Source organism: Pelodiscus sinensis, chromosome 18 (genome assembly GCF_049634645.1).
Source record: "Pelodiscus sinensis isolate JC-2024 chromosome 18, ASM4963464v1, whole genome shotgun sequence".
Classification (NCBI taxonomy): Eukaryota; Metazoa; Chordata; order Testudines; family Trionychidae; genus Pelodiscus; species Pelodiscus sinensis.
Genome location: NC_134728.1, coordinates 8,086,385 through 8,106,733, shown reverse-complemented (window position 1 = coordinate 8,106,733; position 20,349 = coordinate 8,086,385). Strand labels below are relative to the sequence as shown.

Here is a 20,349-nt window from a genome sequence, read left to right as displayed (position 1 = left end):
CTCGCATGACTATACATAGCAGTGTGGTCAAGACAGTATAGCTGGCACATTGGAGGCGTGGCTGAGCTGAGCCAAGTACAAACCTAACTGACACCGGTGGGTATGTACTGGGCACAGCTCAGCCGTTCCTCAGCTTCCACTCTCTACAGCAGCGGTTCCCAACCTTTTCCAGATGGGGGCCCATTTTGACAATTCAGGAAGACTTGGTGACCCAGCGCAATTCAAAAACAGCGGGGAGGAGGGAGGACAGAGCCACCTGGGGAGACACTTGGCGACCCTTTTGGTCCCGACCCATAGGTTGGGAGACCCTGGTCTACAGGCTGGTCTGCACTACGAGCTTAGGTCCATGAGTTCAGCATTAGGTCGAATGTGTGTGAGTGTGTCTAGACTGCTGGGTCCCTCCCCTTGTCCTAAAGGGCTATGAAAATCAGTCCCTGTACTCCTCCAGAACAAGTGGAGAAAAGCCTGAGGTGACAGTCACACCTCAAATTAAGGTTAGTGTAAACACTGTATTGGGCAACGAAAATGATTAGGAACGGTTGCCATATGAAGGGAAATTAAGAAGACTGGGACTTTTCAGCTTAGAAAAGAGGAGACCGAGGGAATATGATAGAGGTCTATAAAATCATGACAGGTATGGAGAAGGTGAGTAAGGAAAAGTTGTTTACTTGTTCCCATAACCTAAGAACTAGGGGTCACCAAATGAAATTAATAGGCAGCAGATTTAAAACAAACAAAAGGAAGTGTTTCTTCACACAACACACAGTCAACCTGTGGAACTCCTTGCCAGAGGATGTTGTGAAGACCAGAACTTTAACAAGGTTCAAAAAGGAACTAGATAAATTCATGGAGGATAGGTTCACAATGGCTATTAGCTAAGATGATAAGAAGGTTGTTCCTAGCCTCTGTTTGTCAGAGGCTGGGAATGGGTGACAGGGGTAGGATCACTTGATGATTCCCTGTTCTGTTCATTCCCGCTGGAACTCCTGGCATTGGCCACTGGTGGAAGACAGGATACTGGGCTAGATGGACCTTTGGTCTGACCCAGTACAGCCGTTCTTCTTCCATAACCATGTCCTCTCTGAAAAGGATAAATTTGGAGTTACTGGCCTCATGTGGCGATCCAGAGTGCTCCAGTGTGAATGCTCAGGTGAGCACTTAGAATTCCAGTGCTCTCAAGGCAGGCAAACAGGAAAATCCCTGAGGATGTTTGAATGCTCGTTTCCCATTGGAGCAGCGTGGAGAGCTCATCCCAACAGAGCATGCCCAGGATCATAAAGGCCTCCAGCAGGGAGCACACAGGGGACACTGGCTCTGATTGTTGAGGTGGGGGGAGAGGGAGAGTTTATGCAGGCAGAGTTCCGAACCAGCAAAAGAAGCACTGATATCTATGCCAAAATTGCACAGGGCCTGGTGGTTAAGGGCTGCACCAGGGACACGCAGTAATGCCACGTGAAAATAAAGACACTTAGACAAGCATACCGCAGGACAAGGCTGGCTGAGAGCCATGGACATGGTAGGAGGGTGCCACATACCCATTGCCACCCACAACTATGTTTTCATCCCACGAGGCATTGGAACCCTTGTCCAGAATTCCAATCTGATGCAGAGATGGGGGTATAGTTTAGCTACCCATAGTGCATCACTCTTTGATTCTATACAGCCCCTGGCAGTGAAGAGGTGCTCTATCGACCACAGCCACCAAGTAGGCACATGCAGAATCGAATTTATTAAATTATATGCTCAAAAGTTGAATTACATAAAATTAACCTAATGTGGTAATTTAAACACATCCTATATTATTGCAGTTACACTGCTATTTATATTCACACTAGCTTGATAAGTGAATCCATCCTTAGCTTCTGATGTAAATGTAGCCACCTACACAGGCCAAAATTCAATTTAACTGGGAGGAGTTTCCTGGAAATGTCAATAAACAAATGACCTAAATAAGATACATGCCACACATTTACTACTGAGTGTTAGAATTTCTCTGTGCTGTTAACATTTCTCTGGAAGGGCGTGGGAGACAGAAAGAGTCAGGCAATAAAGCTACAAGATACCAATTTGTAAAGTTTGGGAGTTACCAGACGATGTTATTGCTCACAATGTTTGAAGTTCTGTGTTAACTGAATGTACAAGAGTTAGTTGTTAGTTGTGATATACTCAGCTTCTATGAAAAAGTACACCACCAGCCATTATGTGTTTACTTCTTCAGCCTCTCCAAGAATCATTCTTAGGTGCCGCTAGTCAATAGGTTATACCCCCACACCGCAAACAAAAGTATTAGGTGCTGCAGAATCCTCATACTGAAGCTACGGATCATTTGTAAATTTTAGAATCATTAACTTCCTCTGTGTGTGACAAGGAGGGTTCAAACAGATGCACAGTAGAATTTACCTCATACAGTAGCCAACTTTTGTTGACTCTAAGCAGCTATTCACATAGCGTGACACCAAAGCAGTTCACCAGGGGTTAAGGAGGTTTTGTGAAGAATACTAAGAATTCTGCATTGAACCGATTTCAGCCTTGTTATTAACTGACATTCTTGACTGAGTGCCATTTTCGGAGGTCATAACTCTCCACAAGGAAATTAAATTCAAAACCTGCATTTAAATAATTATGCGGAAGCTGCGGCTAAAAACACTCTGCATGCCTCACTGAAACAAAACTCCAGTTTGTCTCAGGGAGGTTTTGCCTGAGTGAAGGCAGCAGGAGCAGTTCATTGGTCCTGAACATTTGGTAATGTACCTTGTTCCTGGACAACACATAGCAAATAATTAAAGGTGGGCAAACCAGATCATATAAAGTAAGAGCCAATCTAGACGTGAATGTATGTTTATGCTCTTAAAAATGGAGTTAAATTGTCCCTTTTTATTAAAAAATCAACAACAACTCTACATGCTTCTGTGTTTGCTGGTTTGAGGGAAATGCCTTAAAGCAGTATTGGGAAATCAAGGCTAGCAAGTGGACTGCATGAGTGGCCCTTCTTCATCTCAGTGGGCTCCAAGATTGTCATAACCAAAATTGTCTCCGGGGACAAGGTAGTTTTGCTCACTGTACTGGCGTACCTAGAATTTGCTGGGTGTGCCGATTGAACTGTAGCAGCACTTTGATTGGGTGCACTGTTACGTGCAATCAGCATGCACCTTACTTCACATGCTCGTGCTTTACGTGGGTGTCACTTTATTAATACCGGTAGGGGGGGGAAAATCACCTGGATAGAAACCAGAGGAATCTGGCAACCCTGCTTGTAGGCAACGGTAAACAAAATGTCTCGAAGACCACACATAGAACCCTGATGGGCCACAGGTTGCCCACCACTGCCTTAAAGGGATGCTGTTCTAGAGACAAGGATCACATCTGTGAATGTGGCAGCCTTGGATGAATAGGTTGATGTGCCAGTTAAAAGGGCAAAGACAGTTTCATGTTACAGGCGTGTCAGTTTCATGTTAATTAGAGGCTGGACTCTGACACATTTCCTCCTGTTCCATTTCCATAGAGAAAGAGGGTTCCACTGGAAATAAGTGGAATAGCCTGTTGAGTATGGTACCACTCAATGTGGTCCAAGCAGTCTGCTCCTGCTCCTCAGCAATCATGTGCTGCTTAAAAAATGATGCTGTTCTTGCAGCCAGCAACAACCCGGAATGAAGCCAATAGGATGAAATAATCCATCAGTGAGTTCTGGCTTGATTGCTGGTTCACAAAGGCCTGTTAAAGGAAGCATTTCTTTCGACTTCCCTCTGCAGATTTGTATTGGTTGTGCACATGAAAAAGTGCGCTGTTGTCGATCTGGTAAGAGATTCAAACAATATACAAGAGATATACTTGATAAATAATTTACTGGGACTGATCAGAGAAGGGGAATTTCATACAAAGCAGTCCTCACAAAACTGATGCTTATCGGGCCAGCACTGATTTCCAAAACAAAAGGCCGCAGTCAATATTACACTCCTCCCTTTGAATTACCTGCCTGCTTGAGTTTGTGTCACAGCTTTAACACTGTGTTAGCTTTGGAGAGGGAGGAAGTTAAAAGTTCATTGCTTTGCCTTTGGTGCTTTTTAACAATAAGCCTTTCAAAAGAGGCAAAGTCCCCCACGCACCAAGATGATGCAAACATAAGCGTAGAGATCAAGGAGCATGTGATTGAGCTATTAAAATGTAATTAGACAGTGAATGCCGGGGCAGCTTACTGTCTAGGGATGTTAAATTTAGATTAATTAACTAGTCAAATAGTCAATAGGATTTACATCGACTATTCGATTAGTTGATGAGGGTGCCTCCACGAGGAGTAACAGTTAATCCGAACTAAGGACTTAGTTCGGATTAACTTTAAACTGCCGCGTGTAGCCGTGGGCAGTTCTTTCGAACTAAGAGGGATTTAAAAATGGCGGCCAGACGGGAACATGCAAATAAAGCCCAGGATATTTAAATCCCAGGCTTCATTTGCAACTCCTGTTGCCTGATTTGCCTACCTAGCTCGAATTAACGAGCTAGTGTAGACATACCCCCTAGTGGGGCTCTTGTATATTTCAAAAACAGAAGCCCCGCAGGGAGCCTGGGTCCAGTGGGGACACCCCCACAGGCCCTGTGCTCCCTGGGGTTCCTCAGCCTTTGAATTGTACAAGAGCCACGGCAGGGCTCTTGTACATTCGCCAGGGCTCTTGTACATTTCAAAAGCAGAATCATAACAGAATCGGTGCGAGCAGAGACTGCTTCAGTCCCCACTCGCGCCATTTCCCTCTGTGCCTCTATCTCCCCTGCTCCCCGCAGAGATGGTGCTAGGGGGAACCAGCTTTAAAGCCGGCTCCCCCCAGCACCAGCTCCTGCTCCTGCTCCTCCCACTTGCTGCCTCTCTCTGATAGAGGTAGCAAGGGGGGGGGGGAGAGACTAGTTGCTTACATCCCTATCACTGTCCCTATTCTGCACAGGTGAATTAATGCTGCTTGTGGCCTTAGTTAAGCCACCATGACTATGTGAAAGGGTTACCCATCTGGGTGAGGGTTGCAGGATCAAACCTTAGTATATAGCAGGGCTTATCCCTGGGAGTTGGTGAGTTTCCTTAGCTCCCAGTAAATTCAAGAGCTGGAGATGTGCAGGATTTCTCAGGAGATGTGCAGAAATTGCACTGGGTCCAAAAGATTTTGTACTGGATGCTTCTTGTCAGGACCAGTCCCTCGATGTGCAAGTAATCGAAGATGAAGCAGATCCACAAATAGCATCACTGGAGCGACCTTGCTTTACACCAGTTGAGGATCTGGCCTCTACTCTTTGCTCTGCAGTCAGAAATGGCTTTCCTGTGATGTCCTACTGCTTTGTTTTCTCTTGAGTGTAGAAGACGGGAGCAGTCACACAGAAAACACAACCAGTCACATGTTTTCTAGTCCAGGGATTAGGTATTGTGCTTTCAAATAAAATGAAGTCATGCAGGTTAATTTCTTTCATGTTACAGTTTAGGGAAATAATTGGCAAAGGGGTGGGGAGATTAGGTCATCTCTGGAAGAATATTCAAGTACTAAAACTTATTTTAACAATTAGAATGGTTGCAATAGAGTCCCATGAAATTACATTATAGGGTTTTGGGGGGGGGGTTTCTTTCTTTTTTTCCCCCTTGGTTGTTTGGGTATGTAGCAATCATGTACGACACAGAGATAGATAGTAACTTAGGAATATCTAAACACCCTGAGGCTGTGTCTACACTGGGCCACTTATTCCGGAAAATCAGCCGCTTTTCCGGAATAAGCTGCGAGCTGTCTACACTGGCCCTTGAATTTCCGGAAAAGCAACGATGCTCTACTGTACAAAATCAGCCGCTATTCCGGAAAAACTATTCTGCTCCCGCTCGGGCATAAGTCCTTATTCCGGAACACTGATCTGGAAAAGGGCCAGTGTAGACAGCCCAGTAGTCTTTTCCGGAAAAAAGCCCCGATCGCGAAAATGGCGATCGGGGCTCTTTTCCGGAAAAGCGCGTCTACACTGGCCACAGACGCTTTTCCGGAAAAAGGGCTTTTCCGGAAAAGCAGCCTGCCAATGTAGACGCTCCTTTTCCGGAAAAACTGAAAACGGAATAGTATTCCGTTTTAAGCAGTTCTGGAAATTCATGCCAGTGTAGACACAGCCTGAATGTGTGATGCAGAGACTCCACATTAGACCTGGCCAGAAACAGAATTTCCCTCCCACTGAAAATCTTTTGGTTTGTTTGGGAAGGGGAAAATCTCAATGCAGGATCAAAAGGGAGCAATTTGAAATGTATCATTGGATGAAAACTTCCATTTGAGGAGAATTGAAATGGAATTTTTCAGCTTCCGAGGAGTCAGGTAGCATGGAATGGCTGCTGCTCAGGGAACCGGAGCAGACAGCCCTGGGAACCAGCTATCCGAGGAGCTGAGAAGCACTAGGCGGCAGCTGGATGTTGGCCTGCCCACCTGCCTGGTGTCCATCAAAAGTTTTGACAGACAGTTTTGATGTTGAGTCGCATGGCAATAGGTTTGTCCCCATATCACATTGCTACCAAAGCTGTAAACAATTGTCAAGTGATTTTTTACATGAAACACACACACATCAGCTGTATGTCTGGCGAGCTCTGCTGAGGACATCACTTGTTATCATTCCAGAGAGAGACAGTTTGTTCCAAACTGCTACTGGCAGGACTTTCCATTACCCATCATACATTGAAAAGGGAGCCATGGGGGTACGCTGATATAGAGTAGATGACAGAATTTTAAGCCACTTACCAAAGAAAAACAAATCCCCCGAAAGCAACATAGATTTTCTAATTCAATATCCAAGACAGGGAAGAAGAACTGAGACTGTCCAGCAAGCCTGAGGCTTTTTCTGTATCCAAGAGAAGGATCACTTATTGGATCATCTTTCTGCAGAAATACAGGTGACCCCCACACTTACGGCCTAATTGGTTCCTTGAGAACCATTGTATGTCAAGCCGTCATAAGTCGAACCTTTATTTCCCATCGGCGCAATGTAATAAATGGCGGTTCCATTCCTGGAAATCCATTTTATACCCTAAAAATACCAAAATGACCTCGGAAATGGAAGAAAACTAGTCTAAATAGTTCACATAATACACAAAAATAACTAAAAAGTGAAGACCAATGTGGCGGAGACGTGCGCAGTTCAAGCAGCAGCTGCAGACTGGCGATTCTGACTGACCTTGTACGTTTCCTGTTTTGGGATGACACATAGAATCTGTGTTGTACACCGTCATAAATGCGAGCTGCGGACATAAATTGGGGGGGTTTAGGAGCTATCTCACATGAAAAAAATGGTAATAAATATGGGGGGATCATAAGTCGGGCGGTCGTAAATTGGGGGTCATCTCTATAGCACAGGGCAAATGGTTTGGGATGTCTGTTTTCCACCGGTAAATCCCAGTTAGTCGCAAGGAAAATGTATTTGCTAACCATACTAGTTAAACTTAAACTCTGCCTCAGTTTGTCTTGCTGGGGCTGATTGATGCTCTGTAGTAGGATGACAAGGTATTGGTTATATGTTCCTTCCCTGCTCCTACTACTTTCACAAACACAGGAGTGCTGGCATGAAACACTGCTTTATTTCTTAGCCCCAATCACCTGGTCCAGGTTTGGGTTACTAAGATTCAAATCACTGTTTACTGGTATAACTTCCATAAACCGTAATGAGAATTGACTGTATTCATTAGCTAGCAGAATCAGGACCTAAAAGGATATTTACTAATATGTTGTCCTTCAATTCAGACCCAGTTTGGAAAGGCACTGAGCACCCTCAGATTTCAGTGCCTTGAATGGGAATTGAAAACAGTCAACACCTTGCAGAGACAAGCCCTGAATTTTCAAAACTCACCATCTAAATTACACCCCCAGAATTTGTGATCCCACCATTTGTGTCTGCCAGACCCAACTTCCGTTGTTCTTGAGATGTCAGTGATTGTACACGCAACACCCATTTGGAATATGCTAGTCCCTGTTTGCTTGTGCAACCATCAGATAGGTGGGCCCAACACATGCATACCAAAGTCAGCAGGTGCAATCAAGGTGTTCAGCTAGGGAAATCGTCTTCATGAATAGGCAAGGTGAGGAACCCTGAGAAACCCCTACAATGCTGATCAAATTCAGTGGGCAAAGTAAAGATTGTCCACTTCCAAGGGAGGAGGCTGCTTACAGAGGATGCTGCCTGACAGTGTTCACCCAATACTTCTCACCCAGCGTTGGAGAGGGAGTGCTGAGAGAGGGACCTCATGGCTGGATCAGCTTGAGGGGAGAAGCAGGCTGATTTTTAAAGAGCCGCCGCAACTGTTTCCTTTCTTTTTCTTCTAAGGAAGTGCAGCTATTCCCACTCTTACGGAAGGATGAATCTAAAATCCCCATCTATCCCTTAGATCAGGGGCAGGCAAGATTCAGTTCGTGGGCCAGATCCGGCCTGCTGCCCACCCTGCCAGAATCCCAAGGCAGCTCTCTGCCTGTCGCAGCCCCAGGTTGCTCAAAATGGCTGTCTGCTTTCTCTAGGCACTACGTGCCTCTTGGGGGGGGGGGGGGGGGGCGTTGCACGCTGCCCCTGCCTCTGCCCAATCATTGCAGCTCACACTGGCCAGTTTCTGGCCAATGGGAGATGCAATGACTGGGCTGGGGGCAGCAGGTGAAGGCCCCCTCCCTTCCCAGTGTGCGGAGCAGAGAGGCACATGGAGGGAGCAGTTAGCAGGAGGGAGCATCTTGGGGCTGCAGCAGGCAGGGATCCTGCCTCAGAGTCCTGTTGGGCTGCTGGCTGGGAGCCACCTAAGGTAAGTGCCTCCTGGCCAGAGCCTGCCTCTGCCATCCCAGCCCCTCCCGCTTCCTAACTCCCTGCCCCAGGTCACCACCCAAACCCTCTGCATCCCCCCTCCCCAGGTCACTACTCCCTCCCAGACCCTGCACCGCTTCCTACATCTCTCCCCCAAGTCAGAATCCTCTTCTGAATCCATACCCGCACCCAGATCCTGCCCCCCAGTGCCCTGCCCCAGGTCACAACCCAGTCCTTCACCCAAACTCCCTCTTAGACCCCACACCCTCTCCTGCACCCCAGTTCCCTACCCCGAGCTCCCATCTGCACCCAACCTCCATCCCAGTCCCCACACCTCCACTGTAGAAAAGTGCAGCCCTTGACCCTAAGCCCCCCCATCAAGAAGTATTGCCCACCCCTGCCTTAGCTTCAAAGAGACAGCGATGAAATAAAAGTGCCTCCACCCTATGCTATTTCACATTTGTCTTTTATGTATGCCTCTTGGATTCCACAGGTCAGTCTTGCTCCTTCTGAAGAACCCCACTTTCATCTTCCTCTGTTTAGCTGGAGCAACTGAAGCCACGCTCATTGCAGGAATGTCTACTTTTGGGCCCAAGTTCCTTGAGTCACAATTTAGTTTGAGTGCCTCTGAAGCTGCTACCTTGTTTGGTAAGAAAACGGATTCTTGGCAGTGCCCCCTTGGCAATCGTAGATAGTATAAAAATGCTAAAATCTCATGAGCAAGCAAATGATCTCTTTCATCCGAGCCAAAGGCAATCGTGACCCGAATGCAGTAATTACACTGTGCATCATGTAAAATGTGGCTGTAGTCTTAGCTATAAATAGCACCGTCAAATCCAGCAGACCTGCGCGCTGTGTGCAGTCAGTGTTCTGTCTGCTAACTTCAGTGGGAAATGTTTATCTAGCTTTTACATATGTTGGTCCTGCCAGACCACCACAGAATGCGCTGCAGTTTGTTCCTTTCTGTGCACTATCAAGAGAACAGTCAGTAGTTGTGTCCAAGTATTACTCAGGTGCAAATGAGCAGAGCTGCTGAGCTGCAAAACCTGTATTACTGGCAACATGCAGCTGGAAAGCACCCAGCTTCACTGTGAGATCCCAGGCTGAGCTTGCAGGCGTGCTAGTTAGAAAACATACACACACATTTATATTGGTAAATGAAGCACATTTTGATTTGAATTGAACAGGATACAATAATCATAGAACCCTATAATCCTCTTCTTGGAAAGTCATTTTTCAGAGCAGAGCTATACTGTATGCAGAAAATATTTCCTTATTTTCTCAGATTTGGGGCTAGGCTTTCAAAGGTGCTACTAAGGGGAAAAAAAGGATTCCTTTCCTTTCCTTAAAACCCTATAAATTCCTCTCGGGAAACCAGCATACTAGGAAACCAGTAGCACAGAAGGAGTTTCAATTGTGCCAACTGCTGTTTATTTACTCAGACCAATAGAAACTCCATTCCTGACACTTACACATTTTTTTCTAGGTTATCTTGTCGTACCAGCAGGGGGAGTAGGAACATTCCTGGGTGGATTCATCGTGAATAAATTTAAGCTTCGCTGTTCAGGAATCATCAAGTTGTGTTTACTTTGCACAGTGACAAGTCTCCTGGCTATTTTCATATTTTTCATTCAGTGCCCTAACATGCCGATGGCGGGAGTAACGCAGGGATACGAGCGAAGGTAATGCTAACAATATCCATTCTTCTCAGTCATGTGTTGTGGTGGCACAGAAACACAAGGATAAATCTGAGGGCAAGTCTTCACTACAGGCTGGATCGATGGGCAGCGATCAATCCAGCAGGGCTCGATTTATCGTGTCTAGTATAGAGTGCTCTCCCATCGACTCTGGTATGAGAAGAGTAAGCAGAGCTGATAGGAGAGCATTGGTTATTAACCTCACTGTGGTAAGCAGACCTAAGGAAGTTGACTTCAGCGACGTTATTCATGTAGCTGAAGTTGTGTAACTTAGGTCAGCGGCTTGTGGTACTATAGACAAAGCCTGAGTAATTAACATTGAGTCTAATATTTATGCAATGAAGAATAATATCACAGCTGCATGGTTGCAAGGCCAACCTTCTAGCATGTTCCACATGTATGAGTAAACACAGTCGAGCACCTTCCAGCATCCTTAGCATCTTCTCACACCCCCTTTGCTCTCCTCTTATTCCACCAGGTTGCCAGATGTCCATTTTTCAAATGAACACCCGATTGAAAAGGGACACTCCACAGCCCTCCCCGGATTGGAGAAAATGAATGAGTGAGTGACGGTGGGTGGGGGAGGGGGAGCAAGAGGGGAACGAGAATGAAGTGAGCGGAGAAGGGGCGGGGCAAGGGTGCTCGGTTTTATTCGGTCAAAAAGTTGGCAACCCGGACTGCTCACTACTTCAATATTCCCTTTAGCATACTGAAAAGCAGCCTAAACCTGACAGCAGCATGCAACACGGAATGTGGCTGTTTAAGGGAGACCTACAGTCCAGTTTGTGGAAGCGATGGCATCCTGTATTACTCTCCCTGCCACGCAGGGTGCAAAAAGTTCTCAGTCCTCGACAGTGGCAAGAAGGTACGGTTTGGAGCACCCACGTGTTCACAAGGAACATTACTTAGCACATACTTCTTAATAAATTCTGATCTGCCTCAAAGAGGTTCCAATCGGTTTATTCGGGTTTTGAGTGTTGTTTCGAAGTGGAGATGAACAGGAGAAGGACCCCCCACTCATAGGATTTGTCCCCCAACTGAGATATAAGTGCTCTGTGAGTGCGTCTGCAGCTCTGCACTGATCTAGTTCTGGTGTTCCATTTTGGAGTCCGACATTCCAAATGTTCTTCCAGAAGGATCTAGAAACTATATTCCATGCACCTGCCCTCAGCTGCACTGGTGTAAACCTTGCCTAAGTCAGATTCATAGATTTTATAGCCAGCATGTTGCTGGCCACAAAATCTCACCTGCCCACTTCTGTAATAGATCCTAATCTCTGGCTGAGTTTCTGGAGTCCTCTCATCATGATTTAAAGAACTGTAGTTACAGGAAATCCACAATTTACTTCAGTTCAAACCAGTATGTGCCCCATGCTGGAGAGGAGGCAAACCTTCCCCATCATCTCTGCCAGTCTGTCCTGGGGAAAATTCCTTCCAGACCCCAAATATAGTAATCAATTAGACCCTGAATATGTTGGTGAGAGCAGTCATCCAGACACCTGAGAGAGACATCACTGTAGAAACTCAGAGCCCTCCCCATCTGGTTTCCCATCTCCAGCCTGATATTTGGGCTGGAGCAGTTGCTACTGGGAGCAGTCTCATTATGCCAACTCCTCCATAAATGTATCAAACTTGGTCTTGAAACCAGTAAAGTTTTTGCCCTCACTAACCCCCTTAAAAAGCTGTTCCTGAACTTTACCCCTCTCGTGGTCAGAAATCATCATCTACTTTCAAGCCTATATTTTTTTCATAACTGAACCGAACTCTGGATTTCCACAGGTGTCAATGGGAACTGAATTTGTCCCATTGTGTGCACATAATTCCTGTTTTTAGAACGTTTCAGCGGGGTAGCCGTGTTAGTCTGTAACTTTAAAATGAATCATCCAGTGTCACCTTAGAGACCCCATCCCCCTTCTGTGCTGAAATTTGATTTGTCCTTTTCATGTAATTTCATTTTTTTAATTGTATCCTTTGGTATATATGGTTGTGACAATTTTCTTCCACTATTTGATCTGAGGAAGTGGGTCTGGCCCACAAAAGTTCATCATATAATAAACCATCTTGTTAGTCTTTAAAGTGCTACATAGTCCTGTATTTTGTTACAAATATATAAAGTATCAAGATTTCGTGGGCAAAACGCACTTCGTCGTCATCTTATTTTCAGAGCAGAGTTTGTCCCATTATGTGCTCTCACCTTCCTATTAATATTTTGTGCACATAGGGGAGAGCATGTCTGAGGTTATTCACACTGTACAATAACTAATGTTGCCAGAGTTCAGTGCAAGCTTGTGAAGTTCATTGACACCTGATGTGATAATATCGCCACTGGAAACAGGCATCAGGCCAAATTCTTGGCCCTAGTACAGTTGCCTTACTCTGCTCCAGGAGCAAACCAACATCTGTAAAACCAGCTGCTCTGTTGGGATTCGCCATGTGCAATTGTAGTCATGGCCCAAATGACAACTGTAGAAACGCTGCCTCTTTGGGAAATTTACTAGGTGTTTGTTTCCCAGGTTTACCACAACTGTAGCTGTATCCTGGAGAATGGTCCCGTGGGTTCTGCCCAGGCAAGAGCAGGAAAATGCACTTCCTCTTGTGACAGAAGGAACCTCCTTCTGTGTTTCATGTTCGTTGTGATTTTCTTTACATTCCTCAGCAGTATTCCTGCTCTGACTGCAACTCTACGGTAAGCAGCAAAACCTTCTTGTTGCCATACAAAGCCCCCGTTTCAGCCAGAAGTAATGAAATATGTTTTCATTGTAGCTGAGCATTTGGGGCTGAGTCCGGGGCCTGATAAAAATGGCCCAGTTCTCAATGTCCAGTTGTGAGCTCCCTTAGCGCCTCCTGGACTGCGGCACTTGGTCCTCCCCAGCCCTCAAAGCCATACGGAGCAGTACTCTGGTGCTCCCGCTGCAATTCAAAGGTGCCCAGGGCTCCAGCAGCTGCAGTAGTAGCAGCAGCAGCCTGAAGCTCTGGGCCCCTTTGAATAACCAGGCCCTGGGGCAAATGTCCCCTTTGCCCCTCCCCCCGTCAACAGGCCTGGCCCTCAGTGAGGTAGACAGACAGGCAAATACCCAGATTTGCACTACTGCCCAAAAGTGTGGACACAAATATTGGTGGTACACATTATGCCCACAAAAAGGGGAAAATGAGCCACATTCTGGCTGAAAATAGATCCCTTTATCAGCAGAGTCCACTGTTAGATGGTATTATGGGCTGTGGAGAGGCTCGTATCTATGCTGCTGGGAAGCTGCTGTTGCTTTATGTCAGCATTTTTAAATGCTAACTTTGTGTCCTCTAGGTGTGTCTCCGACCGACAGAAATCATTTGCTCTCGGAATCCAGTGGATTGTAGTAAGGACTTTAGGTAGAGTATGGCATGAATGTGTATGTCTTTCCTGTTGTATTTATAAAACCTTGCTCGCAGGAGTGTCTAAGGGCCAAATGCAGCTCGTGTAAGTGTAGGGAAATGTGACGTTTGAGGGAAGGATGTTTTCTCTCACCTGCCTGCACCATTCACAAACATTCCATCCTGTCTGCACATAACTTGCGAGCAGGAGAAAAGAACTCAATTTTGCAGCCATATTGTTCATTGCAAATAGCTCGCCCAACTCTAGAGATAACGTAATGTGGAATAGCAAAGCTTCATACAGTATCATTAGCTTGAAGTTGGTAAAGTCAGGCTCAAGGACACCAACAGTTCCGTTAGGGCCTACCGGTGAGGGGAATTTGAACTCTTATAAGTGTCATGCACTGAAATGAGATCTCGTTATGCTATGCTGGCTGTCAGAGGGAAAACTAAAACTCCTGTAACATGTTTCCAAAGGAGTAAAGAATAGCAGTGGGCAATTGCTCATTCCAGGAAAAAAACAGGTTATGCTGTCCCAGGCCCTAGATAAGTACATTAGTCATTGCTGAATTCATAGGCTGGGATTTTCAAAAGAGCTTTTGGGCATTAATCACCTAACTCCTACTGAAATCCAGCAGGGTTTGGGTCCCTAACTCCTCTAGGCTCTTTTGAAAATCCCCACCATAAGGATTGCTGTGTCAGATGAAGTCTCATAGGGGAGCCATGTGAATCTGTATCCACAAAAACAATGAGGTTTCCTTTAAGACTAACAGATTTATTAGGGCATCAGCTTTCATGGTTAAAAACCACTTTGTCAGATGTGAAACTTTTACCCACAAAAGCTGATAATGAAATAAATCTGTTAAGTCTTTAAGTTGCCACAAGACTCCTTGGCGTTAGCTTACTCAGCAACCGTACCTGCAAACTCCCTTCCCCCTTGTTTCAAAAGTGCTTTGGGCTACCTTGAGGAGGAGAGCGAGACGTTATATAACCTGATGTTTTGTTCCATCTTCGTGCAGGAAGCATTCCCGGTCCCATTGCATTCGGCTCAATGATTGATCTGTCGTGTCTGGTGTGGCAGGACCAATGTGGAGAACAAGGTTCTTGCTACGTTTACCAGAACTTCGCCATGAGTCGATACACTCTGATTGCTGGAGTTGTCTACAAGGTGATGCCCAATAATATTTCATATTCACCTCTCCTGGCCCGGGTTTTTTGCTTAGGATTGGTTAGATAAGCAGCACCAACTGTGGCGGAATTTTGGAAACATCTGTTCCGTTGTTCTGATTGCAACATAAATCCTATCGTCATGCAACTGTTGGTGTGAAAACACAGCAACGTGCTTGCCACTGCATGCAAATGTTCCATTTATTATGATTCACACTTTAGCAACTGACCGGGTGGCACCATTCTCTTGACTCCATGTTATTTTCCAAGCTAAACATTTGTCCTCTAAAGTTTTAGGGGAAAAACTCCACAACACCTATATCATGTTAAAATCGCTCACTCTAGAAGAGGCACGATGTATATAAATGCAGACTTCTAGCGAAAGAGTCTCAGATCACAAGAGTAAATAGCTGTTCTTTGATCACTGCTCAAAAACGTTGTGAGCAGGTGAATATTTCTAGGCTGCACTGAGAAAAAGTTATTACTTGTTCCCATAATATAAGAAATAGGGGCCATCAAATTAAATTAATGGGCAGCAGATTTAAAACAAATAAAAGGAAGTTCTTCACCACACAGCTCACAGTCAACCTGTGGAACTCCTTGCCTGAGGAGGTTGTTCAGGCTAGGACTATAACAGAGTTTAAAAAAGAGCTAGATAAGTTCATGGAGGTTAGGTCCATTAATGGCTATTAGCCAGGATGGGGAAGGAATGGTGTCCCTAGCCTCTGTTTGTCAGAGGCTGGAGATGGATGGCAGGAGAGAGATGGCTTGATCATAACCTGTTCGGTTCATTCCCTCTGGGGCACCTGGCTTTGGCCACTGTGGGCAGACAGGATACTGGGCTGGATGGACCTTTGGTCTGACCCAGTGTGGCCGTTCTTGTGTTCTTATTTTCTTAGGTGTTTTAAATGGCTGAAGCATCCCTCCCTGGTCCCAGTGCACTACTGTCCTGGAGTGAGGTGATCAGAGAATCTAGCCCCAGCCTCTTGGAGTTCTGACATGAGGAGGGTGGGGATGGAGGGGGCAGCTGCCCCAAGGTCCAGTGATTCAAAAGGGCCCAGGTCCCTTTAAATTGCAGCCAGAGCCTTCAGTGGCGCGGTCTGGGCAGCGCTAAGAGCTGGCTGGTTGGGGGTGGCGTGGCACAGTCCGGGCAGTGCTGAGGTCTGGCTGCCCTCAGGCCTGCTCCTTTCACCCTCAGTCACGCTCATGGAAAGAGCCACTTCCCACCCCCCTCCCCACACACCCTTTGCCCAGGGGCCTGGCAGTTCAGTCAGCTCCCCTGCTTGGCATGCAGGGCTGTAAAGTCCACGATCCAGTCTTCCCCCAGCTACTCACCCAACATACCTACAGGTGACCACGAGGCCTTCTAAGCCATGGAATTGCCCCCTGGTTTATTCACAGTCTCACAAGTAGAAGACTTTTGAAGGGAATCAGCCATAATTCTCAAGAACCAGGTAAAGAGCAGACCCTCCCCCCGCATCCAAACAGTACTTCATTGAAAAGCAAATTCCAGCTGCAAGAAAGCCAGTTTGTTTCCAAAATAATGGCACAGTTCTAGCCAGGGTGGTTTCTGCATGCAGGGTTTGGTGCTGTGTGATGATAGGCCATGACTGCCAAATTCAGATTCCAAGCTGAACTTGCCTGACAGTGCGGCAGTTTCAGTGGAGGGTCTGGGGCCAGTCTGTTAGATGACGGTGGGGGGACCATGTGTGAAGTTGGTAGCTGGATCTGATCATCATTGTCTGGTGTGGATGAATCCCGCCCCCTCCCATCCCCAGCCTGGGACTACAGAGCATGACTGTGAACTGTGTGTGTCATGTCATGAACTTTTGTTTGTCATTTGCCTCCTGCTAAGCACTGCTCATGTGGTAGCAAGAGCATCTCCAGAAAGGCAGTAGGGCCTCACCTGGGTGCAATCTTGTTTTGCTGCTTCTGCACATTCAAGGGAACTGTGCAGAGTAGTGTGATGCTCCTTGAGCTTTCATGCACATTCCGAACAACTAGGCATGTACACCTGCCCAGCACCAACTGGGACCTGTTCCCAACGTCACATACTGCTCTGGTTTCCCAACTGATCTCTTCCTTGTCTTTGTAATCCAGCGAAACCCTCCTGCATGGAGCACCCACATCCAAATTGTCTTTATGAATAACCTCAGAACGTGTTTCAAGCTCTTTTGATGTGGATCTGGGAAGCAAGCAGGGTGCTGTTCACCAGCATAGCTCTGTTGGCGCCAACAACGCCCCTCATTTCATGGTTGCTGTGCTGGTTTACATCAGTAGAGGACCTGGCCCTGTGTTTTTAAATAAACTAGAATCATGTTGGGTATTCAAAGTAATGGAGGATGTCTTGATGGTTACAGGTGGCTGGAACAGTCTTCTTTCTGCTGGCCTGCTTACTTTACAAGCCTCCACCCCCAGAATCCCAGCCCGGGAGCTCAACTGCATTAGAAAATGGAAAATGTGACCTCCAAGAAAACAAATCCCCACTCCAGACCCAAGCTGCTGCATAGCACTGAAAATACTGCAAGGAATTTTCTCCCAGCCTCCGAAATACCATGGCAGGATGTGTGATGTCTTATGGTTACTATTATTACTATTGCGTTACACTTTTGTTTTTTTAAAAGGGTATTTTAAATAAGTTCTGGGTTGGCATAATGTTTTCTGAATGGCAGAAGAACAGGAGAGGGTATGTACTTGGATCCAAATGAGTAGAGACCTGCGCAGATACACAATTTGTATCCGTAGCCACATCTGCATCTGCAAAAATGATCTATGGGCATCTGTAGGCACAGCTGGATATCTGCGGAATTGCAGGGCTCTGCTTATGAGGATCTATACACTGATGCCAGACCCTTTGTTTTGCTTGATCTAAAAAAGGGCTACCCATAGCTTAGTAGCACTCTTGTAACAAACCTGAACCACACTAAAGAAGCTAGAGGAGCAGCGTGAGACCAAATTCTCAGCTGGTGTAAACTGGCTCCATTAACTTCTGCTGAGAATCTGGCCTGTAACACATACGTTAGAGCCATCGCTAGCAAAGCACTTGTGTTCAGACGTGTTAAGTCTGATGAACTGCCTAGCCTCATCCGTGGGCCACTGGATAAGATGTGGCAGAGGGCCAGGCTTCGCCTTGAGCAGAAGGGGCGGGGCCTGGGACAGTTCCTCTGGAGCACCACCCAGAGTGCACCACGCCAGCCCCCAGTGCCAACTGGAGCGTGGTTTCCCCCGCCCTTAGCACTGGGAGGCCTGTCCCTTCCCCACCTCCCCTCTTGTTGGGAGGTCTGGCCACATGTTAATTTGCACTGCAAAGGAAGTTAGCACTTAAACTACTACAGGTTGAACCTCTAGTTCTGAACCCTCAGTACCTGACGGGTGCTGAACCAGAGAATTTGCCAACCCACGGCAGGTCAATATTGTCTAGTAGCATGACCCTTCCACTGCTTGCTGGGCTCTTAGAAGACATTTAGGAGTAAATTAGAGCTAAACAACAGCACAGAATGCTGAGAGCCAGGACTGATGGCTGTAATCAGACTAGAGAGATTCAACCTGTATATGCAAAGCAAGGAGCAAAACCAGTGACTTGTGTTGCAGCAGCACACACAGCGTTGTATCTGTGTGCAGTTCAGTTATAGAACATTTAATTGCGATCATAAGACGTGTTTGAGATCAGGGATTACCCGGGATGTTCATGGGTAGATCACATAGAACATACTATAGAAACTTGAACTCCACTGGCTATTTTTAACACACTACCCAAGCATTTTTATATCAGCCCCTGTGGGTTTGCAGTATAGTTACAATCTGCTTTTCTTATACATTGTGTTAAGCTGGACACATTTTGTAATGGACTGTAAAGGCAATTGGACTATTTGTTGTCCTTGTGCATTAGATGTTGTGTTGTTTTGACACAGAAGCATGTAAGATATGGATCTATGCAATGGTTTGTTTGGTCTGCGAGTTAGGGACATTGCTTTTAAGTACACCGAAAAATCAGAAATAATTTAATTTTTCTTACACTGCTAGTTTCAAGAGAAACCAAACATAGCGATCGACTTTATTGTAGGAAGCTAATGAAAAGATTCACCAGGTGGGACAAATAACCATAGCTCATGGAACAACATTGATTTGCACCAGGTGATGATCTGACCCATTGTTTGGAAAAGCACTGGGCCATATTTTCAAAAATGCCCTTTAAACATGCCCTGCGGGATTGGCCATAAGTGGTTGGCGAGAACAAGCAATGGATTTTCAGCATCAGATAGCCAGATTTATGGGTGTTGGTCTCACCTGCGCCCCTGGAATCATGCAGGTGGCCAGATCATATTATTTGGGTTGTCAAATAGTTGCACTGGTGAAAAAGGCAAGTCAAAATTCCATACTTGGATTGAGGCCTCTCTCAGGAGATACAGGCCCCTGAAATCCTTACACTGGATAAAGTTGTAGTGAAGAATTAATGGACAACCACTATCGAGCTGTTTAACCGACATTTGATGTTTGCTAGAAAATATTTAGAAAGGTTTTGAAGATACTTTGTATATTTTTCTATTTATGGTTTTGTAAAAGGGTCAAGGCTGAAAAGTTGGCTTTTCGTTTTTTTCCTCAAAGGTTTAAACATTTCCAAGAACAGCCAGCACCCTTAAACACAGTCTGAGTCCAGACATGAAACTGTGGTCTGGGCTGGAGCATGGACCCTGAAATCTGCCCCTTTATCCCACCCACAGTTCCAGCGGCTCCAACCTGAGCTGCAATTTCAAAGCCCTGTCTATTCAGCAGCATTTATAGCTGTCATCCTGGGCTGCGAGTCTTGTTGTCAAGTGCCATGTGCACCTACCCTGGGAGAAAATAACTAGTTTCAGGAAACACTGCAACATCTCTGGGATCGTAGCATGGTAACTCCTGCTGAACACTGACTTTCTGGAAGGCGAGCTCTTTACAGGAGACATAAGGCTGCTGAAGCATCCCTGACTGATGGGATAACCTTTCATCACTGGTGCATACAGACCCTTGCAGAACAGTATTCTGGGCAAGGCTTCCCTCTCTCTGCTGCTCGATACCCTGTATTGTGAAAACACACTCATTTTGCTCCCCTCAGAGTGATTTAAAGGCCATGACTAGGCTCAAAAACTCTAACCCTGACCACACACAAATACTAAGCAGATCTTCGTGACTGTCAACAGTTTTCTCAGGCACTTGTGAGCAAGACAACCACTATCTACCAGAGTCTGACACTCCGGTACATCATACGCACTGGGGGTACAAGCAGCTAGAACTGGGAGTTGCATAAATTTATTCTGGGAATCTACTTTGTGTATAAAGTATTTATGAACTTAGAAGCCTTTCTGTATATCACTGATCCTTTACTAGTGTTT

The 20,349-nt window shown here is 46.0% G+C and overlaps 1 protein-coding gene across 6 annotated transcripts in view; it reads left to right on the top strand.

Moving 5' to 3' along the window:
• Positions 1-19,081, top strand: part of SLCO4A1 (solute carrier organic anion transporter family member 4A1) — a 67,273-nt gene extending 48,192 nt beyond the window's left edge. For all 6 annotated transcript variants that reach the window (XM_075901079.1, XM_075901080.1, XM_006126183.2 and 3 more), the window contains 8 exons: positions 9,263-9,417; positions 10,256-10,451; positions 10,945-11,028; positions 11,172-11,331; positions 12,979-13,151; positions 13,767-13,831; positions 14,833-14,981; positions 17,341-19,081. In XM_075901079.1, coding sequence (XP_075757194.1) covers positions 9,263-9,417; positions 10,256-10,451; positions 10,945-11,028; positions 11,172-11,331; positions 12,979-13,151; positions 13,767-13,831; positions 14,833-14,981; positions 17,341-17,490 — 1,132 coding nt within the window. In that variant the 3' untranslated portion in view covers positions 17,491-19,081. The remainder of the gene's footprint in view (positions 1-9,262; positions 9,418-10,255; positions 10,452-10,944; positions 11,029-11,171; positions 11,332-12,978; positions 13,152-13,766; positions 13,832-14,832; positions 14,982-17,340) is intronic.
• The last annotated feature ends 1,268 nt before the right edge of the window (positions 19,082-20,349 follow it).